Below are 24,813 nucleotides of genomic sequence, written 5' to 3'. Positions count from 1 at the left end.
TACAAAAGCCTGATATTAACAAATGATTTTACTAAAGCTCATAGTATAAAACACTTGATGTATATAAACTGGGTTTTCAGTTGGGTGTCAAACTTAATTTGAGCTCAGGCAAAACAAATAGAAATGCATTCAACATTGTCCTTAATCTGCAGTCTAGTTAAATGCAAAGTGTTCAATCTGAAATAATTAACAATAATAATTAGCAATGTAAGAACTGGACATTCTCAGCCTGCTGACATTAAATTTGACACTTGCAGTCTAGATCTTACTATGGATAATTAGTATTTTCAGATCTACTGTTGTTTCCCCTCTTTGATCTCTCCTAGCTGTGATTGTGAAGTGTGTGTTCTGTGCGCACACTGAAGAGGTTAATGGTGTGTGTTTTGTGCTGCTCTACAGACAGAGCATGTTCCTCCGTATGACGTGGTGCCATCTATGAGACCCGTGGTGCTGGTGGGACCATCGCTCAAGGGCTACGAGGTCAGGTGCTACAAAACGCATTGTGACTTCACAGAGAAGATACTAAAGGGTTAATTCACCCCTTATGATGTCTTTGTTTTGTGGAGATGTTTAGTAGAATGTTCAAGCTGCTCTTTTCAATACAATTAAACTACCGTCAAGGACTAAAAATGACAAAACATGGCAAACATTGGTTGTTTTGTAAGGGAAAACACTTAAAAATAAACTACTTTAAATAAATTAAAGCAATTTTCTCTCAGAAATCACTAAATTAAACAAATAATTACAAAGAAACAGCAACACTGGATTCAATTGGAAAATTTGAAGTACAAAAACTGTAACAGTAATTTCTTGTAAAATGTACTCCAATAATCTTGTAATATTTACAACTTCAAAAAATCATGTCCACAAACTTTTGTTGTACGTTTGTACAAAGAAAAAAAAATATATATATACATACATACATATATATATATATATATATATTATTATTATTATATACAGCGGGTAAAATAAGTATTGAACACGTCACCATTTTTCTCAGTAAATATATTTGTAAAGGTGCTGTTGACATGAAATTCCAATCCAAGTAATCCATACATACAAAGAAAACAAAACACATAAATTGAGAAATTAAGTTCTGTGTAATAAAGTGTAACACAGGGAAAAAGTATTGAACACATGAAGAAAGGGAGGTGCAAAAAGGCAAGGAAAGCCAAGACACCAGCTTAAATCTATCAGTAATTAGAAAGCAATCATGCGCCTTGTCAGTGGAAATTAATATTAGCTGGTTCAGTCCCAACTGATGGCCTATAAAAGGGTGTCTCATGACCAACGTGTCACACAAGAAACATTTCATAATGGGTAAAAGCAAAGAGATTTCTCAAGACCTTCACAACGTTATTGTTGCAAAACATACTGATGGCATTGGTTACAGAAGGATTTCTATACTTCTCAATGTTCCAGTGAGTACTGTTGGGGCCATAATCTGGAAGTGGAAGGAACATCATTTCACAATAAACCGGCCATGATTTCTGACAGAGGAGTAAAAATAATTTTCAGAAGAGTTGTCTAAGAGCCAAGGATCACATGTGGAGAGCTTCAGAAAGACCTGGAATTAGCAGACACAATTGTATCAAAGAAAACAATAAGTAATGCACTGAACCACCATGGCCTGTATGCACACTCACCACGCAAGGCGCTATTGCTAAGTATGTTGAAGCTCGTACAAAAATTGTACTCTTTGGATGCCATAATACACACCATGTGTGGAGGTCAAATGGCACTGCACATCACCCCAAAACATCATGGTGTAGCACTGGAAAAATTCAAAAAGTTGAAGGAAGGAAAAATGTGCCTAGACATTCTTGATAAACATCTGCTGCCATCTACCAGGATGATGAAGATGAAATGAGGGTGGACATTTCAGCGAGACAATGGTCCCAAACACACAGCCAAGGAAACTCTCGATTGGTTTCAGAGAAAGAAAGTAAAGCTGCTAGAATGGCCAGCCAATCACCTGACTTGAATCCAATAGAAAATGTATGGAAAGAATTAAAGATCATAGAAGAGGTGCATGGAACCTTCAAGATTTGAAGATTCTGTGGAAGAATGGGCCAAAATCACACCTGAGCAATGCATGCGACTAGCTCTCCATACAGGAGGCGTCTCGAAGCTCTCATTACCAACAAAGGCTTTAGTACGAAGTATTAAATCAATTTCAGTAAACGTCTTCAATACTTTTTCCATGCGTCATTCCATTTTATTACACAAAACCTAATTTCTGAACTTATTTGTATTTTCTTTGTATGTATGGATTACTTGGGTTGTTACCGACATCTGGTGAAAATTTCATGTCAACAGCACCTTTAGAAATATATTAAATGGTGACGTGTTCAATACTTATTTTACCCACTGTATATATATATATATATATATTTTTAGGTGCTACAACTGGGCCCCTATTTGTAGTCACCTTTCTATATTTTAGCAGTATTGCATGTATAATATTTTGTTATAGGAGAAATAGCAAGGCGAGACACTGCAGGTGAATACGGTAAAACAATTAACTAATAGTTATCACCTTACTTACCTAGTTGATTGATTACATTGATAATTGCAAACATTTTTTGTATTACAAGCTTTCTAACATGTTAGGTTTAAATATGCAATGAGGCATTATTTAATGAAATATGCACTAATTTGCATACATTTCTAGAACAAAAATCTAAACACTGGATGAAGTTGGTTTCAAAATTCTTATTTCATTTTATTGACATATTAGAGTCAAAAGTTTTTACTGAGGGAATTTTGGGTATCTCATTTTGTCACTCCATAATTCAGAAAAACCTTAGAACAGACAGAAAACACTACATTTTCACAGTTTTGGGGGGAATAAAATGTTGTATATAATCAAGCAAATTATATATGAACAAATCCCTCTGTAAAAACCTTCAGGATATAGACAGGAATAAAGATGTAAAGGTTGGAGTGTGTAAGTGCTACTGAAGTGGAGATATATGGCTCAATGCAGGAGAGAAAACTCATTTTGAGAAAACGGCCTTTAAAAATATGTATTGTAATTGAAATCTATTGACACAAATAGATAAAGTTGGGGAAAAGAAAAGAAAAACAAATGTGGAACAGACAGGATTTCTCTGAAAATACAGTTTAAAAAGAGAAATCTGGACACTTTGCGAAATATTTAACTTGTTTATAACTTCTGAAGAACTAATGACAAATGCTGACTGACAAAAAGTTGAGTTGGTAAATACTGAACTTTCATTTTCGGGTAAATTAGCTCTTTAAATGCCATAAATCATACATTTTTATACATGCACAGCAAGTATTTTCCCAGTCTTACATGATTCGTTATTACTCCACAATTACACTTAATTGTAAAGCATTTAGATTTACGTTGACTCTGAATTTTAAGCAAAAATATGGTGAGAAAACCCCTGACATGATTCTTTTTTGGTGTGTAAACAGGTAACAGATATGATGCAAAAAGCTCTGTTTGACTTTCTGAAGCACCGCTTTGAGGGGAGGTGAGTCTTTAAGCAGTTCCCTTTGTTGGGATAGTTTATATATTTGTGTGTGTGTGTGTGATGTTTCTTTAAATAGTCACATCACATTGCCTTAATTGGCCATGCTGGTCCATAAGCACACAGCCGGGTCACATGCCTGTAGCTTCCCTTGACTGCAGTTTCCCAAACACAACTGCACAGGATTTACAGTATGCCAGTTAAAATTATACATATCTTTTCGGTGAATCGGAATCAAATCTGATTTTTTTTTACAAACTTGGTCCTTGCCAAATTCATATGTGGTTTGAAATCCAATTGAAATGCATTTCAGTATGATATTTTTTCATGTTTTTCATCTGCAACATGTATGCTATTCTTATAGTATCTCCCAGACATATACAAAACAAATAATGGACTGCATAGAGATAAGGGACGTGTGCATTTGTAACAGACTAGTCGAATAGTCTAAAACTAAGAAACCATCAGAAAACATGGTCATATTTTATATTTGATGGCCTTATGTACGCTTCCGGTCAAAAGTATGGGATGCGTAAGATTTTTGTAATGTCTCTTCTGCTCACAAATGCTGCATATAATTGACCAAAAATATGGTGAAAATTATTAAATATTATTATAATTCAAAATAGCTGTTTTTTATGTGAATATATGTTAAAATGTAATTTATTTCTGTGATCAAAGCTGTATTTTCAGCATCATTACATGATCCTTCAGAAATCATTCAAATATACTGATTTGCTGCTCAAGAAACATTTCTGAATATTAGCAATGTTGAAAGTAGTTGTGCTACCAAATATTGTTTTATCGAAACTGTTATATAATTTATTTTTCATGCTTCTTTGGTGAATAGAAAATTCAAAAGAACAGCATTTATTTGAAAGAGAAATCTAATTTAAAATGTCTTTACTGGCAATAATTTTTCTTGAATGGTAGTGCATTAGGTTTGCACAAAAATATGAAGCAGCACAACTGTTTTCAACATTAATTAAATAAAAAAAATACAAATCTTACCTTTTACTATTTAATTACAATATATTTATGCATATATATATATATATGCTGGTGCATTGCAAGTACATTTAAAGAGCTTGCATTTAATTAACGTGTAGTTACATGTGTATTCTCCTTGTTTTGTGTAATTCAGGATCTCGATCACGAGGGTGGCTGCTGATATTTCTCTGGCCAAGCGCTCTGTGCTCAACAACCCCAGTAAACATGCCATCATCGAGCGCTCGAACACACGCTCCAACTTAGGTAAGTGAAAGTGTTTGATGATTTCATGTGAAAGACTAAAAATGGAAATCTGATCTAAAACGATGAGATTTAATAAATAATTTTCCTTTTTGTATTCAAAATGTTTTTGCATTCTTGCTTACATCAATTGTATTCTCTTATACAGTTGAATTTTCCTTCCTACAGTATCCAGAGCAGGACATACACACACACTCTCACAATAAAGATAGTCGTCATAATGTTCTCAAATCAGTTCAATTCTATGTCATATATAATATGTTATATATAAATATCACAAACAGCGGCATTCTTTTTTTTTCAAATAATAAGTACAATAAGTTTATTTTTGCTTCAAATGATTCAATGCAGACAAAATACTACACTAAAATACAATACAATTTTAAATATTAGCTTAATTTGCCTGATAAAAATAATATAAATTACTGACAATGAAACAGATTCACAAGAGAGTGTTGTTGCAATGAATTATACTTTAAGAAAAAAAAAACATTGTTTTTGTTTAGTATATGGTTTGGAATAATTACTAGAATGTAGCGTTTCAACAAATGTGCTAAAGTAATTACTCATCAAATCATGGAAATTGAAGGAAATTGAATTATTAAAATTGGAATGTTTAAACGGAATCAAAACGAGAACCAGAATTGTTTTGATTACTTATGATTCCCTTCCATAATTGTGTGGCTTTAAAGTTTTGTTGAACTCATTACGATGCATGTTACTTCACCACATTATTCTTTCTGATTTGTAATGGGAGCTTAATTAAAGCATTAGTTCACTTTCAAATGAAAATGTCTTTATAATTTACTCACCCCCATGTCATCCAAGATGTTTATGTATTTCTTTCTTCAGTCGAAAAGAAATGGTGTGTGTGTGTGTGTGTGTGTGTGTGTGTGCGTGTGTGTGTGTGTGTGTGTGTGTGTGTGTGTTGTAGCGGAGGTTCAGAGTGAGATCGAGAGGATCTTTGAACTGGCTCGCACGCTGCAGCTGGTGGTTCTTGACGCCGACACGATAAATCATCCGGCCCAACTGGGAAAAACATCTCTTGCACCTATTATTGTCTACATCAAGATCACCTCTCCAAAGGTACACACACATATACTTTGAAAAGAAAATGTAATAATATACTCATACTTTTGCATAAAGTTAAACTTAAGTCCTACTTAAGTAGATCAAAAAGCACACTTAAGTGCAATTTTATAAATTTTTTTAAATTGTATGAAATATGAGTAAAGTGCTGCTGAATGTGCTCACAAGCATTTATGGTAAACTAAAACATACTTTAAATGCCATTTCAGTTGAAACTTGTATGTCATGTATCTGTTATTACACATTTGTTATGATGAAGATGCAAATGCATTAACTTTATATCATAAAATAAAACACTACCGTTCAAATTAGTCAAGCTAGTCAGCACATCAAAATAAGTCTACTTCTTAAAAGACTATGACAACAATTATTTAAATGCACTTTAAAGTGAAGCTTTTAATAAAGTGAACTTTTGCTAAATCACTCTACTTAGGCTTCAGATCCCTTGTTAAAAGACACGAGCATACTTTTAAAAAAAGAGTACTTATTAATATGCTCTAAAATAATATACTGAAGTGTGAACTGAAAATAATGTTTTCAGACACTTAATTGCATGTTAATCACAATTAAATGAACTTGAGTGCTTTTTTTAACCAACTTAAGGACTTATCTTAATATGTAATTTTATTATTTTGTCTTTAAAATATTAAATTGCTAATAAACCTTTGATTTGACTTTACAAAGTGCACTTTTTTAAAATGTTATGAAACGGTCACAAAAATGTCTCTCTTAAAGTACACTTGTTGCCTTTTCATTAACATTGTTATCTGCAAGTACAGTTTTATATATAAATAAATAAATCTACTTATAAGATTTGAAGTACACTACAAGTACATACTTAATACGATTAAGCACATTTTTTCACAATGGTCCTGTTGTTCAACACCGACATGTTCCTGGGATATTGTTTCTGATGTGTCCATGTTTCAGGTCTTGCAGCGGTTAATAAAGTCTAGAGGAAAGTCTCAGGCAAAACATCTCAATGTGCAGATGGTGGCAGCAGACAAACTGGCCCAGTGCCCTTCCGTGAGTTAATTGAATAATTACTTGCGATAAACCACACAATCACCCTTTCGCTCTCATTCTCTGCTCTCTAACAGTTCGTTTCCCTCTTCTCACGCTTGTTTGTTCTGTATCCAGGAGCTTTTCGACATCATTCTTGATGAGAATCAGCTGGAAGACGCCTGCGAGCACATGGCTGATTATCTGGAGGCCTACTGGAGATCCACTCATCCTCCCAGCGTCCCGCAGACAAACCCTCTGCTGGAGAAACTCACCACAGTCGCTGCAGCCGCAGTCGCCTGCAAGGACTCACTGACTAATCCACAACCAAAGGTGCCTACGAGACTTCAGCCTGCACTTACATTAGCAAACTGAGAAAGCAATAGCAACTGTAATCAATTATTGCTATATAAGTGTTGCATGGGTAAACACTCACAAAGCATAGGTATCTAGTTGTATTACTACAGGATTTCCTAATAATGGCTTGAATTTAAGTTTCCTAGCTAAAAAGAAGTGCACTTAATTATATTGAATGTGCACTTGTAGTGTACTTCATATCTTAAAAGTATTTAAAAAAACTATACTTGCAGATAACATAATAGTCATAAAAAGTCATTTAAGTGTACTTAAAGAGGCACTTTCATGACTATTTCTTAATTTACTACTTAAGTGGGCCGAAAAAGCACTTTAAAGTTCAGCTAACTGCATTTGATATAAATTTAAACAAACACATTTTCATTTAATTGCAATTATGCAATTAAACGTCCAGAAACATTACTTTCAGTTCACACTTAAATATATATATATATATATATATATATATATATATATATATATATATATATATATATATATATGTATATTAAAGTATATTATTTCAATAATAACCACTCTTTTGTTGAAAGTTTGCTAAAGTGTACTGCTTTTTCATAAGGGCTCCAAAAAGTCATGTCTCTAAATTCCCAGGCAAATTACACTTAAAATAATGAACCACTAAAAACTTGCAAGACTACATGTTATAATATTCTTTTTTTTCACAAATGTCCTTATCGTTCTGTTGACAAATATTGCTGCTTCTCAGACTGAGGAGGTTACTCCTATTACAGATGAGTAGCCTCAGTCACGGTGAGTGTGTGTGTGTGTAAGACTGAAGCTCAGCCATGATTTCATTTGACCAAGTTCTGAATAGTAAACCTAATTTCATTAGGATTTAGCTTGAACTCACCCCAAAAAATTGTAATTGTTTATATGGGCTGCTATTATGGTACTTAAGAGCTTTTTGTGCTTTTTTATCTTGACCGTGCATGTTCATAATGTGCTTTTGTAAAAGAGCTGCAGCAACATTCATTTTTTCATAGAAGAAAGAAAATAATACAGATTTAAAAATTGCATATGGATGAGTAAATGAGGTCGGTTTTGGGTGAAGTGTTCCTTTGATAATCTTAGAGTTGTTGACTTTTAGAGTTTTAAATATGGAGTTAATAATCTGAATATGGATTGTTTTAACATTGGAGAGTAATAGTAGATCTATGGAAACTTGCTTCCACCACTGAATTAAAAAAAAAGGTAATTGTGACTTTTTAAATCTCGATTCTGACTCAGAAATGTGAATTTATATCTTGCAATTCTGACTTTATAACCCACAATTGCGAGTAATAAAGTCAGAGCTGTGAGATATGAACTTACAATAGTAAGTCTTTTTTCCCCTCAGAACTGGACTTTATAACTCTGTTGCATGTTGCAAGAAAAAAAGTCAGAGTTGCGTGTTTCTATCACACAATTCCAAGAAAAAAAGTCATAATTATGCAAAAAAAAAAAGTCAGAATTGTGAGAAAAGTCAGAATTGCAAGTTTATATAACAATTCCAAGAAAAATGTCAGAATTGTGAGAAGAAATTCAGTAATGTGCAGAAAAAAGTCTAAATTCTTCTAAAAAAAAATCAGAATTGTGCAGAAAAAGTCAGAATTGCAAGTTTATATTACACAATTCTGGGAAAAAAAGAATTGTGCAAGAAACTTCTGAATTGCAAGGGAAAAATATTGACAAAAAAGTCAATTGTGAGAAAAAAAGTCAGAAGTATGAGTTTATATAACACAATTCCAAGAAAAAAAAAAAGTCAGAATTGTTCGAAAAAAGTCAGTAATGTGCAGAAAAAAGTCTGAATTGTGAGTTTATATAACACAATTCATAGAAAACGTCAGAAGTGTGAGAAAAAGCCAGAAGTATGAGTTTATAGAACACAATTCCAAGAAAAAAGTCAGAATTATGCAGAAAAAGTCAGTAACGTGCAAAAACAAAAAAAAAATCAGAATTGTGCAGAAAAAGTCAGAATTGCAAGTTTATATTACACAATTCTGGGGAAAAAAGAATTGTGCAAGAAACTTCTGAATTGCAAGGGAAAAATATTGACAAAAAAGTCAATTGTGAGAAAAAAAGTCAGAAGTATGAGTTTATATAACACAATTCCAAGAAAAAAAAAAAGTCAGAATTGTTCGAAAAAAGTCAGTAATGTGCAGAAAAAAGTCTGAATTGTGAGTTTATATAACACAATTCATAGAAAACGTCAGAAGTGTGAGAAAAAGCCAGAAGTATGAGTTTATAGAACACAATTCCAAGAAAAAAGTCAGAATTATGCAGAAAAAGTCAGTAACGTGCAAAAACAAAAAAAAAAACTGAATTGCAAGGAAAAAAGCCAGAATTGTGAGTTTATATCACAATTCAGAAAAAACTCAGAATTGTGAGAAAAAAAATCTGAATTGTGCAAAAAAGTCAGTAATGTGCAAAAAAAAGTGAATTGCTAGAAAAAAAGTCCGAATTTATGACACAATTCCAAGAACAATGTCAGAACTGTGAGAAAAAAAGTCAGTTACCTTTTTAAATTCATTCAGTGGCAGAAAACTGGCTTCCATATACTGTACATCTGATGTGGTTTGTAGTGATTTGCAGTGATTTCAGAGACTTGTGTGTGTGTGTGTGTGTGTGTGTGTGTGTGTGTGTGTGTGTGTGTGTTACACACTGTTTCTTACAAAACAATAACAATCTTTTCAGTAAAACTTTTCAGTAAGGTTCCATTTGGTAACATTAGTTAACCACATTTAGTTTGTGTTTGCAAATCCATAACTGCATTATTCCACACGTGTTGCTAAATCAGGGCAGAGCGGGTGAGCAGACAGCAGAAAGACCAGCGGACGACAGGACGGGCTTTTATGAAGACTACCATCATCATCATCATCATCACCACCAAACTCAGAAGCAAGGAAGTTTGGAAGACGACAACGCTGTGGAGAGAGACGCTAAAGCTCACAACGACCAACAACCGAGTGAATGGAGAAGCCGTCACAAACACCACAGCCATCATCATCATCACCGCCACCATCACAGTCGCACCACGAGGACGCTTTCCAAACAAGAGACGTCAGACTCCACATATCCACAACCTCTCGCTGGACATACGCAGGAAGAGGAACCGCCAAACCATCATCACCACCATCACCACCGGGGCGATAAAGAGAGGGAATACGACCACAACGAGAGGAACGGCCGGCAAAGAGGAAAGCAGAGGTCACAACGAGACCCTCATCATGAGCGGGACAGGAAACGAGGAGAGGCAGAATGGGCGAGAGAGCATCACATAGAGCAGTGACACACGTGCCACATACACACCGACCTCAATCTTGTGTGTTTTTACAGGCCAATGTAATGTATGTGACACGTGTATCCATACACCACTTCTCCAAGTGTGGACACACTAAATAAAGACAATTATATATCATTTAATATGGCATGAATGATGAAATTCTCTTTAAAGGTTGTAGAATTTTGTGTATTTATTTTTAGTTTTGTTTTTTTTTACTTGATTTGCATTCCTGGTCTTATTGAACAAATCATAGATGCATGTTAACCCAAAGGAGCAAAAAAAAAAAAAAAAAGTTTTTTTTTTTGTTTTTTTTATCGAAATCTAATAACATGCTCTGCTTTGAAACAATCTTGGTGTTCAGCTGATGTGAGTGACAGTTTCAGATATTAATGCAAGTTTGGGGCAAAAATGCCACCGAAAGTGACAAAAATGGAAAAATATGTCCCCATATAGAAATCTGCTGTTTATTTTTTTATCGTATATATATATTTCTTAAAATTCTTTAGGTCTAGTTAATTACTCAAATTATTATTATTATTATTTATGGAAGCTTGTTTCCGCCACAGGAAAACAAATTAAAAAGTAAATGTGACTTATCTTACAATTATGACTTTTCTTCCTTGCAATTCTAAGAAAAGTCAGAAATCTGATGTAAAATAGCAAGAAAAAAAAGTCAGAATTGTAAGATAAAAAGTTGCAAATACCTTTTTCATTTTTTATTCCAAGGCGGAAACAATCTTCCATAATTATCATTATTTAGTTGATACTGAATGTTCTGTTCACCCAGAAAAACTTTACAGGAAAAAAAGTTTCCTGTTGAATTCTCGATTGCATCTTCACTGCTGATTTGTTTAGTTGTAAAACAAAATAGGATATTTATTTTATGTTGTGTGGATGTCATTTCGAATTGTTATTTAATGTTAATTACTCGTGTTAATGTTGCAAAGGTGTGTATTGTCTTGCATATAGGATAAAGACATTACAAAAACAACATGATAGTTTTGGTTTGTTTCTCCAGCAGTCTTGAACTCTTATAAACAGCCGTTTCTGATAAATTGAGCAAGAGTTATTTGGTAATTTGTGAAATTGAAGACTATTTTAGGTTTGTTTCCCCACCCTTATTGTTCACAAATTGCTAGATTTGACATATGCAGAGTATTTTAGGCTTTTGGAGTATTACTGCTGCTTATGAGGAAGGAAGTGCATTGGGCAAATGGCTTTAAAAGCAGAAATGTGCAGTTTATAGTCTCTTAAAAGGAACTTTCATTAATTCATCCATACAAAAATGTGTTATTTGAGCTGTGAAGGCTGTTTAAATGGTCCTTTTAGCAGTGAAACTACTAATCTTTTAGTCTTACATATGAATTTCTGGTTATGGATTACTGAATTTCTGTGGGTGGAAACAAAATTGGTTTATTCACACATGATCTTTCAAAGACTGAAAAACTGGATTTCCATGATCTTTTGAAAATAAATGGTCAAATATACTATGCGGACATACACTGGCTTGCAGAAACAAGCTTTTCTGTCAAAAAACCCCAAAACATTTGAAAATATAACCAAACAGAATAAACAATCTGCATTCTGGATGACTGCCCTTATTTGAAAACTGACGACAATTGGCAGACAATTTGAATTTCACTGCTATAATGCAATCAAAATTGCATTCAGAAAGTATCAGAACTTGTTTTACTATTAATATATAATGAATTATTGTTGTATTGAGTTATGCTGTGTTTGCATTCCCCATGCATTTTGATGCAGAAAGACAGTCTGCAGTCTTTTGCACAAGTGAATGAGTAAAGAGTATTGTCATCCACACAAACTGCGAACCTAGCAATTACAAGGCGATTAATCAGTTTTCTTGAGTTGATTATGCAATTCTATGCATCTCACAGAGCTCATGAAGTTGCAGAATATTTATTGGTTAAAAAAAAAAAAAAGAGGTATCATAAAAAATGTTTTTTATGATTAATTTTTACTTGCATACATTGCACAAGAAAAAAATAACACATAATCCTGTTACTATAAAAGTTTACATTCTCTTGGATCTTATTCTGGTATGCTTTGTGATGGTTGTTCATGAGTCTCTGAGTAGTGAAGCACATACTGACAATTATGAAAATTATGGCCATTAATGAAAAACATTGTTTGATGGTCATAAAGGCAACACTACATTAAACCAGTAAACATTTGAAACGGATGATCTATTTAAATAGTCATTTTGGGAAATGCGTAAATACATAAATTCTGAAGGGTGTTTAAATATTTTCTAAAAGGCATAAAAATGTATCCTATTCAAAAGTTTACATACCCTTCTGTTTCCTTTCTGAGGATTAACAAATATTTTTAACCTATGTCATTTAATTTGTGTAGTAAACAAGTAAAAAAAACCACCTGATATTTAAAAAAAGTCTGTTTTTTTATTCATACGTTAAAAGTCAATGGACCCACAACATAGCTTTGTTGTGTTCAACTGTTTATCAGATAAAAAAGCCATACTTCTTCAGCTTACTACCTTTTTATGAACTTGGCAATAAAAAAGCCGATAGTATCCGTGTTGGCGTTTTGTAGGAGGCTCTCGGGGGAATGTGGGACAGCTGCTCCTCTCCATGTCAATTCTGGCCTAAATCTCTGTAGCAGTCGCCGCTGGTCACGTGACAGACCCGCTCCCGGCATCCCCTCCAATCCTAAAACAGGCACCTGGAAAATAAGACAAATCCAAGCTTTCACTAACTCTCACAGCCTTTGCTCCACCACATTATAATTACCCAGTCATATTCAACAAACACAACATTAGTTGAGTTGACACAGCATATTGCAATTCTCTAAAATACAGTAGTTAGTTACTAATACTTAAGTGATTACACTACAATAATATCACCAGCTTTTTGTCAATTGACCATTTCATAATGGAAGAGCTTTTCCAGCAGTCTGTGCTTTTTAAGGGTAGGGAAGCTGTAATAAACTATAACATCAGGGTATTCTAAGAACTAGGGGTGTCCCCGACTAAGCATTTTCATATTCGAATCGATATTCGACTGATAGTTGAATCATATGTTTGGGGACGGGGCAAAATACATTACCAAGAGACAGTCATAATTACTGACGTTAACACACAGCGAAAATGTGTAATGGACACCTCGCAGATACAAAAATAATGTTTTATGCTTTGATTAAAAGATAATTCAAAATATTTTTACAACAGTGCTCTCAATATAACGCTATGTAGGCTATATGAGCTTCGTTATTTATAAAACATAACGTTAATATTACGACTTACAGGCTATGTGCACAAAATGAACGTGAACGTGTCTAAGCGGCTCTGAATGAACTCCTTTTGTGGACGCGTTCTTCACGCAACAACGTGTAGAAACATGGCAACCAAACTCTAAAAATTCACAGCGTTTTATTATAATAGCGTTCTCATTATAATGTTATGTATATGACAGTCCCAGTCATAGTTATTAATATTATGCATTGTTGTTTGTACAGCTCGCGCTGCGCGTTTTTATTACAGATTTGCACAAAAATTTGGCGATATTTTATAAATGTTGATAAAAATGTATTGAGAAAGGACTGCATTTCCATTAACAGATGTTATGCGACAAAAAAAAAAAAATTCCCTCTCGCGATAAGTCATGGCAACGGAATTTGATGGGATTTTGACTTTTTTGTGCCCTCGAGAAACTATTCACATGCGCATAGGAATTTTTTTGCAGGCTTATGCATTATTCTAATTTTATATATTCTAACCTATCTCCTTTGTGCATCACTGCCATCTTACTATGAATAAAGTGAGAGCCATGGATGCACATCAATTAACAGAGATCTACTTGCTCAAAATTTGCCTTTCTTATTGTATTACCTCTAATATCAAGGCATAATGTCAAATTTAACACGTCCTCTGTGGCGGCACAGAAACCATGACACGAAATGGGCTGATGACATAAAATTTGCCAGGTCAAGGGTTTGTAAAAAAGTGTTTAAAATTTAGGTCTCTTTAACGCATACTCTGTGGAGGCCAAGAAACCACACAGCGAAATGGGCTGATGGCACAATATGAGGCTCAGTGTGCACTGTCCTATATGCTAAGTTTAATGGCTTCTCGTGCACACATAAAAGTCTGTATTTTTTTTTATTTTTGCAAAGGCCCTTGAGGTTATGTAATACGGTGCTAAGAATATTGTGAGAAGAAACCCAAAATGCTTATAACCTGCATTTTGCATAATCAAAAAACGCATATTTGACAATCACTAAAGAATCACTAAACAGCTGCCATGAAAACACACTTCTTGTACAACAAATGTATTTTCATTAAATTCTTAATTATAAAAAAAACTAAAAAGTCTGGAAACACAAATATTTTTCCATACTTTCTTTTTCAAATTCCATACTTTTCCAAACCCTGATCCAGTAATAATGACACTTCATTGTTTTTGAGTATCGTATATTTGTTCTGTTTTAGCTAGACTTTGTTTTGATAGTTCTGGGTTGTAAAAGGTTTGTTGTTTTAGCAGTGTTTTTATCCTCACCTGTGTCTCCAGTGTTAGACAGGGGAATGCCTTGAGAGCCCAGGCGACCTGCTCTTCATTCTCCGCAAGCGTCACGGTGCAGGTGCTGTACACCAAAACACCTCCTCTTTTTAACAAACGCACGGCCTGCAAACAAAAGTGTGTAAAACAGACACATTTAATAAGCTGTAAAAGCCTAACACTGCAATAAACAGCTACACAGAACCTCCTTCTGTTCAGAGACTGAAAAAAACTTTCACAATAGGTAATCAGCTAAAATGATATAGACAACTCCAAGCAGTGTTATCATTAACTAAAATGATTTTTGTTAATTGAAATTAAATATGAATATTAAACAAAACAAAAACTTAAAATTGTTAAAAACTGGATGAGTAGCATCAGAAGATGAGCGTTATAGTCCTGCATTACCGTAGTGAAGAGTTTTCTCTGCAGAGGCTGATAGGAACAGACTTCTTTCAGACTCCAGCTGTAGCTCATGTTGGGTCTTTGACCCAAACCACTGCAGGGAGCATCTAATAATATCCGGTCAAAACTCTCCTCAGGATACGGGGGACCGTCAACAAATACACACAAATCTATAATTAGTACGTCTACAAAAACTATGCTCGGCTTAAAATCTGATCTAAAGATTGATCTTTTTTACAAATCGTATCTGCAATTAAAGCAATTCAAACCAGAGATTGTATTCTATTGTCACTGTGAGCGATGGATTAAAATATAAAGAGATAATGAGAACAACTATTAGAAAATATGTACTCAAAATTCACTTCAGGTAAAACAGCATGTTCATAAACCATTGACCAGGCTGTCAGTAGATCGTGTGCATAATATGTAAAGAAAGAAATAATTAAATAATTTGAAATAGCATGTGTGAGTCCTTCAGGAAATCAGAAGGCAGAATTATCACTAAATAGTTGCTCATTTGTGCAAATATATTAATTTATGTTGTGCCTATTTATCTTTGAATTTTAATAAACCATGTTTGTTATTATTTTAACTTCTGGTATATACAAGAGATGAATGAAATCTGCTGGATTTAGTATGTGTGTCAGGTCTGTAATGCTGGTTTTAGATTATGGAGGCTCACCTGTACTGCATTGAGCGGGATCTGAGCTCACAGCATGTACACTGTTACAGCAATACGCTCTAATACAGTCCAACTTCAGCATCTTTGCGTTCTGAATTATCTTTTCCATTTTGGATCTGATTTTTTCCAAGGCCACAACAGTACCCTGTGGAGACACAGCAAAGATGTAAGAGTCTGTTTTCACCCAGGACTACTGTTTCTTGACTTCAAGTACTCTTATCATATAATGTCCTTACAGGATTGCTAGCACACACTCAGGGCTGGGAAGGTTACTTTTAAAATGTATTTCACTACAGATTACAAAATACATGCTTTAAATCAGTACTGTATTTCATTAGATTACTCAGGTTTAGTAACAATCTAAATACTTTAGAATACTTTAGCTATATAACATATTAACTTAATGTCTTGTTTTATGTTTTTTCTTTGCATTTTTTAACAACATCAGTTTTCCACAGCATTTCTATGAACAACAACAAAAAATGTTATGTCATTTAAATCTACCAATCAATATAAATTCAATTTGAATACAATGAATGGGATTCCGTGCTGTTTTATGCTCCATTCAAATCTTCAAAACGAATCCAAACACACCAAACATATCATAAAAGTCACCAAAACAACTTCTCCAAGTTATACAATATAGATTTGTTTAATGAATAGACCAAACTTTAAGTGATTACTTCACAATCCTCTCTATGGAGAAGCGATCGCGGAGTCAAAATTGATTCCCAAAGCAACTACGGTCGCAAGTGATGTCGTTATAGTTCAATGTAATTATTGTTCCCTAACGATGCTTTAGGAAAACATACCTCAAATCTATCCAGTTTAATGTGAACCATTCAGCCTGGTTTCGTTAAACAAAAGAAATGATTCCTTTGAAAAATTGACTCAAAGAATCATCTGTGCACAAATCGAATAATGAACTCGCATTACCGCGCCAAAGATGATATATTCTAGAACATTTCGAATGAATAGAGATACACAAAGCTATCGTTTTGACTTTATAAACTTATTTCATGCATGATTCGTATGGATCTGATAACTGAATGCAAAATGTGAAATCTAGGAGAATTCTGTGTAATTGTTCATTAAATTCTTAGAAATATTAAACATAATGATGTTTAATACACTCAAAATATGAGATACAATTTTTCAAAGATCAAGAACAACTTCCCCCAAGATGCTTTTTCAGATTAGACGTTGTATCCTTCGATGCTGATTGAAGTTTTGTTGCAGGTAGGCATTGCACTACACTGAGATGTTACGTTACCGTTTTCAGATTTATATAATAGTCTTTATATTTCCACGAGAGAAATGCATTACGCGAATAGCTTTCTGTTGTGTCGTGATGAGCGTATGCACTTTCACTACGAGTTGCTAAATGAACAGTTTTTTTCAACTGAGAATTAGTTGCCTTATTGATTAAAATTCCCAAACTGTTTACATAAATATTAATTGAAGAAATTACATTAAAATTCAAAGTAATCACTTTGGTAAACTAAAATACTTTTCAGATGTAACTGTAATTTGATTACCACCTATTTAAAATGTAATTATAACGAAATACAGTTACTCATATTTTCTATTTTAAATACGTAATGCCGTTACATGCATTTCGTTACTCCCCAGCCCTGCACACACTTGCCTGGTTTCCCATGAGAGAGGCGATGTGTGTGGTCTTTCCTCCAGGAGCGGCACACATGTCGAGGATTCGCTCTCCTGGACGAGGTCCTAAAACATGACCCACGACCACAGACGGCAGGTTCTGCAAACAAACACATTCACAAAGACATCTCCATTTGGACAAGTGCTCATGAGTCAAAAGTTTGGAGACTCTTGACTGAATTAGTTTCTTGATATACTAAAAACTTTTCATCTAAAGACTGAGATTCATATGAGACTTATTTTTGTCTTTACACAACTATAAAACCATCATTTTAAGCCTTTTTGTTTTATTATTTTTTTTTACAATTTATTGTTTTTATAAACAATTCAATAATAATATGAACAATAATAATTCGATTTTACTATTTATGTTAATAAGTTGGACCAAACTGTGAAAAAACAACATAGAATCATACATTGAAGCTCTTTCAATACTTTAAAATCAGTGTCAAATTTTATACATATATTCATCATTTATATATATTTTTTTCCCTCTGGAACAGATTTTTGGGCATAGGTTTTGAAATTGTTTGGGGGTTTTTTGGACAATATTAAAAAATACACTACATATTATCTACTCATCCAACAACACCTAGAAGGGAACATTATGAAATATATTACTGTAAATATTAGCTATAAGATAATATCAGGGTAATAATGGAACAAAAATTTTAAAACGTGATTTTTCACTATTATTAACAACAGGATCTGCAATTTCATGGGTTTAAATTAGGGCTGTCAGTTTAAAAAAAAAAAATAACGCGATTGAAATATTTTAATGCAGTTAACGCACTGGCCCCGCCCCCAGACCTGTATCATCTTACATATAATGCAGGGTAATAACTCCATAATTGCAATTATGCCGTAAAATTCAAGATATTGGGGCAAAAATGCCCCTGTATGAGTTTTTGTCTCATATTTATATCGTACGATAACACAGAGCAGGAAGAGCTTTTTGAATATGTGTTTTGAACGAATCATGTGAATCAATGATTCAAAGGCCCATTCATAAAGAGAGCCGTTTACTTCATTCCTGAATGAATCAGCCGTTTGAACGATGAATGAATGACTCATAAAGACATTTACCGCCACCTGCTGGTAGATTCATTAAAAATTTAAATAAAATAAATAAATAATAATAATAACATTAAAGGGATCATTCACCCAAAACAATTATAATTCTGTCACATTTACGTCCTTTCAAACCTTTCTTTTGTGGAACATAAAAGAAGGTATTTTGAAGACAAAGCTGTTTTTGTTACCAATGACTTTCATTGCAAGAACAAAAATACTGAGATGTTTCTCAAATTACCTTATTTTGTGTTCCATAGTTAATGTTAGGCCGTTGTAGCCTAAATGCTTTTGTGTAATAAATTGAATCAAATAAAATATTTCTTTCTAAAGCGGTCTAATAATGTCTACTTGATACTTTCTCATTTAACACAAAAATAGCTTTAAATAATCTTTTGTGGGTATTTTCACAGTCAAATTTATTTTGTGATTAGTTAGATTAATTAATCAACTCATCATGTAATTAATTAGATTTAAAATATTAATCGACTTACAGCCCTAGTTTAAATACAAGATTTTTGCTATTAGGGGAAAAAAACAACAACTCTGCACCAAAACCACTCCTTCCTTGTTTAAAAAAAAAATATATAAAATAAAAATTGATTTACAAAAGTCAGCGAATTTGCAGCAATCTCTGAGTAACATGTAATTTATTTAGGTCACAATATCAACTTCATTGTGTAAAATAAGTATGAAATATGCAAAAAGCATTTTGAACAACTCCAGAACATTTTATAATTACCCAAAAATCTAAGTAAGTTCACCACTTACACTATATATGAACACACTACTATATACATACTCGTTTAAATGGTAGTTATCTGAGACACAGAAGTATACCTGTAGAAAGAGCTGATCTGTAAGAACACCATCAAAGGAAGGGCTCTGATAGAGCGGCTCAGTCATTCGAATCGCAACACCCCTATGTGACAGAGACACACAGCCATACAAGTTAAAGCGATTCTGGCTTTCAACAGAGTAAATAAAGACCTGCACAGGGAACTTGACTCACTTCCCGGGCCCATCTGAGCTGAATATTTCTGAGCGATCCACCTCAGAAATCCCGTTACCCAGAAACACCTTCTTGCCCTTGAACTCTTTGGCGCCACGTGTGCACTTCCCCTCCACATCAGAAAACACAGACAACACCTCACCCACTTTCATGTCTGAAAAACACACAAAGACAGATTTTCAACATTTAACATTTTAAATCAGATTTTCCCAAGCTGAAGAATCCTACGGCCCCCCCAAAGAGAAAGGGGAAAAATTGGTGGTCCACACTAGATCATTAATTATCAAAACAAAAGTATTCATACTTATAATTTGGGCTTCGCAGTGAAATTAGCTATTTCTATATGAATCGTTCATTTCAACGCATCAATAAAACATTAGAAAAGAACAAATCATTTCTAAAGAGAAACACTAGAATCAATCAGCAATAAGCTTGATTTCTTGCATTATTATCAATAAAAATGTGATACAGTGACGTCCAGGTGGAACTGGTTCCTTTCAAACTTGATTTTTCAAACACGATGTTTAATATTAATTGAGAGTACAAATTCTCAGTCTTTACCTGAAGGTAAATGTAAGGTACCTGAAATAAAAGGTTTTTTTTTTTTAAGTTTTATTTCAGCTATTTGCCAAGACAACATTTCTAATTCTCTTTTAGTTTAGCTCTGAAGTACTAAAATAACTCAAAAACAATACAAATAAAATAATCAATACTATATAGGCATATTAAAAAAACTTCTAAAATAACAAAAACTTTAACTAAAATTTAAGTCAGAATATAAAAACAAATAAAAATGGTAATAAAATAGCACTGATTAAATGACATAATTACAAAAATATCCCCACAATATTAAGCATAACTGCTTCCAAGCAGCTTGCCTATAAAAATGGGTGATGTGATATCCAACTGAACACTTTCCTTAAAGAATTAATTTTTGTTTAAAACATTATTACTATTATTTTTTAAAGCACTCTTTTAAAAAATACTGAAAACACATTCATTCTATTGAAAGATCAAAGGCCACCTGTGTGTGTGAAGCCCAAAAAGACAACCATACACTGGTGCTGTGTTTTATTTTCTCGAATAGCTGCTGCTGCTGAGAGTACCGAGACTTGCTACTGCCAATACATCCACAACATGTTGCTGTGAGCATGCAAGACATACTGCTGCTGCACATATAATACATATGAATAACCCCCATAGCATACATGAATCACCTCGAAGCAGATCTATACAGGTGGAGCTGGGGAGGTGGAGGGTTTCTGAAGTGTGCTGTGAACTGCTACAGCAAACACTAGCCAAGTATTTGAATGTTGATCAGCGAGCTCTTTGGCTACCGATACAGGAGAGAACTAATCAGCTGTGCCATATGATAATGATGTCTTTATGTCAGATTGGGTTAGATCTATCGGACTGCACCATCTAGAGTTTCATGCCAGAACATTGGATTTATCATATACAATTTATGGCATAGTCAGCAGGATCTAACTCTAATTTTAATGTCTTAAAAAATAACACTTTTCATTCAACACCCTGGAAGCAGCACACTAGTGTGAATGCTTAAAAATAAAGATGCACAGTGGCACGTGTGTGTGTGTGTGCGTGCGCTGCTCACACTTTGGCGTGCTGAGGATGCCAGGCGTGAACACGTGAGCTCCTCGAAGAACAGCACTACCACACTGAGCACCAACTATCACTTCAGAGGCCAGTGGATCCACAGGCCTGCAGAACAAACACATGCACACAAATCAAGAGCCCCTGTATTACTGTACAGTTCAGTTTCTGAGAGAACAGACATACCAGAGATCAGCTCATCGTCATGCTGGATAATAAAAAGAACTAATATTTTAAACGGGTCATATGATGCGATCTCTTGTTTTACTTTACTTTTCTTTAGGGTGTTATGTAGCTGTTTGTGTATGTATATGTATAAGCTCAAAGTCTCCCACAAAAGGATTTATTCTATCTAAAAGATAAGGCTGATCCAGACCCACACTCCCACAAACACACTCCCACATGTCTACGTCACGATGTGGAAATATTTGTGTAATGCCGCCCAAATGTTCACAAAGAAGAGAGTTTTGTGAACCTAGGAGAGTACAAAGGCTGGCTGAGCACAAAGGCTATTTCTAAAAAAAAAAAAAGGGCCAATTCCGACTTTGCTATGACAATCTGGCGCTTCGGAATCAGCGACTGTATGTATGTTTTGTTATTAGTTTTGCGCAGTGTAGAGTAACGTGTCGTGTGTGTGTGTGTGTGTGTGTGTGTGAGAGGGGAACAGGGTCACATCACAGCGGAGTGTACAGCCTGTCAGAAATCATAGCACGTCAGCTGTCTAAAACGCGGCTTGTGTACAAACGCATAGCAGCTTCATCCCTGTGTCTGTCACGCAACTCTGTTCCCCTCTCGGGCTTTAACTGATGGTAAAACTAAGGACATCATTAACTATCTTTATATTTACTTTGAAAGCTGAACCTCGCGATTATGGTAAGGGGCGTTACATTTCCGACGCATGCTTGTGGTGTTCGGCCAATCACAATGCACTGGGTCAGTTGGCCAATCAGAGCAGACTGCACTTGTTGGAAGGAGGAGCTTTGTAGAAAACAAAGCGTTTGAGAGAGGCGGGGCATAGAGGAACTACAATAATGTACAGTTTTATTTTAAAAAATAATGTGTTTTTTGAACATTAAAGCATGTCAACATATTCTGTTACACCAAATACACAAAGTAATGATCTTTAAAATAGCATCATATAACCCCTTTAAAACAATAAAAGTAAGTGGGAGAATACAATCATTTTCTAATATTGCACATGTATCGTGAGCATACCGAGGGCCGTGGACTGGAAGCAGCAGAACATCTGGAAGCTGTGGGTGAGTGTAAACTGATGGAGATCTTTCCAGCTGCAAACAGGAGCAAATATATTTAAACAACACTATGCACAAGACCCATCACTGATTCACAGCACCATACAGTGGTCCCAAAAAGTACTGAAGATCCAGACACGTACTTTTGTTTACTTTCCTGTGACTTTTCAGTCACATATTGATGGTTCTCTAATCTCAGTTAATGGTCAAACGGCATTCACGTAAATAAATTTAAAAAAAAAATATTTGATCTTTTTTTTATTATTTATTTACATTGGAGTTTTTAGTTGTGATAGTGTCTCAGTCCACATTATATTCATACTACTGTTTTTAGTAACTACTGTGTATATTTAACTTTAAAATGAAAATAAATATTTGATCAATTTAATAATTATTTTATACTACTTACAATAGTTACAATACTTAATATGTCTCAAATCCTTCGCTTTCAAGTGTTCAAGTGTATATATATATATATATATATATATATATATATATATATATATATATATACAGTCATTAGGCTGAAAAATGGTGTATAGAGCCAAAAATGTTAGAATTGTGTAGATGTCCCAATATTTATGGACCTGACTGTATATAATTTGTATTTTTTTGGCAGAAAACTGCAAGGACACTTTTAAGTTTATGTTTATTTGACAAAAAGTCATTATTTCATAAATGCATGTCTTCATATACATCTTCTGTCTGTGTGATAATGAGCCCCGTTTTTGGATATATAACACAACATGTGCATGTGCACAAACACACACCTGTGCTAAATGCTGCTCGAGCCGGTGATGAATGTCCTGAAGTGAGTGCAGGTGTGTGCTGGCTCTCAGACAGGTGAACAGAGGCGGATGAGACAGACAGGACAGCAGAGCTTCAAACACCAGATCTGCACCAGACTCACACACCAGCTACAGAGGAACACATGAGAAGAGACACGCACTGAGTTTTCAAATGGCATGTGTGACCCTGGAGCACAAAATCAGTCATAAGTAGCACAGGTATATTTGTAGCAATAGCCAACATTGTATCATTAGGATATTAAATAAAGATCATATTCCAAGAAGATATTTAGTAAATTTCCTACTGTAAATATTTCAAAATGTTTGATTAGTAATATGCATTGCGAAGAACTTAATTTGAACAACTTTAAAGGATATTTTCTCAATATTTAGATTTTTTTGCACCCTCAGATTCCCAAATAGTTGTATCTCAGACAAATATTGTCCTATCATAACAAACCATATATCAATGGAAAGCTAATTTATTCAGCTTTCAGACGATGCATACATCTAAATTTCGAAAAATGGACCCTTAGGACTGGTTTTGTGGTCCAGGGTCACATATTTAAAATGTAATTTATTCCTGTAATCAAAGCAGTATTTTCAGCATCATTACTCCAATCTTCAGTGTCACATGATCTTTCAGAAATCATTCTAAATCTTATTTTTTCCAAACTCTTTATGCTGTCCACATTCATTTTTCAGCTCTACGGTTTATTATGTCTCATTTGTTTTTTTATGCCTCCACAGAAATGTATGGAGGATGGCTTATGAATATATTGTGCCGTTTTGTTGATTTAGGAGCATTTCTTTATATGATGTTCAGTGGACGATGGGATCATGCGGCCCAGTTAAACAAACACACTTAGAGGTAAATGAACGGGTATTTGATTGAAAGTGCCCACCTCGTTGTTTGTGTAAACATTGCGAAGATGTTCTCGCACTTCTGGGTTCATGGAAAGCTGAGGGAAAACTGACATGTCCGAGTCTTACGTGAAAAACAACAAAAATACATGAGTGTTAACGTTAGCTGTAAACAACTAACTTATAAGCTAATTAGTCGTACAGTCTGCTAAAAGTTTACAGCACAAGCGTTTGTTCAAAAACTCACGTTTAGAGTTATTTCAGCGCAACATCAGCGTATTTTGACTCAGCCTTATGTGTTTGTTTCATAAACATAATGACCACAGTGACATTAGCTCGTATCTCAGCTCTTAACCAGAAGTAAACAGAATCGCTCTTCTTCGTGTTGTTTTGTCGTCTCCGCGGCGGTCGGACTCCACAGCGCCACCTACTGTCTCCT

At 34.3% G+C, this 24,813-nt stretch overlaps 2 protein-coding genes across 2 annotated transcripts in view; one reads left to right on the top strand and one right to left on the bottom strand.

Annotated features, from left to right (window-relative positions):
* Positions 1-12,026, top strand: part of LOC306880426 (voltage-dependent L-type calcium channel subunit beta-1-like) — a 38,501-nt gene extending 26,475 nt beyond the window's left edge. The window contains exons 7-13 of the mRNA XM_079433922.1: positions 400-480; positions 3,448-3,506; positions 4,648-4,757; positions 5,689-5,840; positions 6,774-6,869; positions 6,984-7,178; positions 9,997-12,026. Coding sequence (XP_079290048.1) covers positions 400-480; positions 3,448-3,506; positions 4,648-4,757; positions 5,689-5,840; positions 6,774-6,869; positions 6,984-7,178; positions 9,997-10,488 — 1,185 coding nt within the window. The 3' untranslated portion in view covers positions 10,489-12,026. The remainder of the gene's footprint in view (positions 1-399; positions 481-3,447; positions 3,507-4,647; positions 4,758-5,688; positions 5,841-6,773; positions 6,870-6,983; positions 7,179-9,996) is intronic.
* On the bottom strand, positions 11,875-24,748 carry nsun6 (NOP2/Sun RNA methyltransferase 6). Its single transcript, XM_079433933.1, has 12 exons — positions 24,622-24,748; positions 24,416-24,498; positions 23,493-23,639; positions 22,685-22,758; positions 21,471-21,577; positions 19,856-20,009; positions 19,684-19,765; positions 17,753-17,872; positions 16,106-16,249; positions 15,426-15,575; positions 15,018-15,143; positions 11,875-13,185 (listed from the first exon to the last, which is right to left on the bottom strand). Exons 2-12 carry the CDS (start codon positions 24,488-24,490, stop codon positions 12,997-12,999), a joined length of 1,368 nt encoding a protein of 455 aa, XP_079290059.1. The 5' UTR covers positions 24,491-24,498; positions 24,622-24,748; the 3' UTR covers positions 11,875-12,996.
* Positions 24,749-24,813: the final 65 nt, after the last annotated feature.

Source organism: Barbus barbus, assembly GCF_936440315.1.
Source record: "Barbus barbus genome assembly, chromosome: 2".
Taxonomy (NCBI): Eukaryota; Metazoa; Chordata; class Actinopteri; order Cypriniformes; family Cyprinidae; genus Barbus; species Barbus barbus.
The sequence above is the reverse complement of the archived record's forward strand: the minus strand, read 5'-3'. Positions and strand labels throughout refer to the sequence as shown.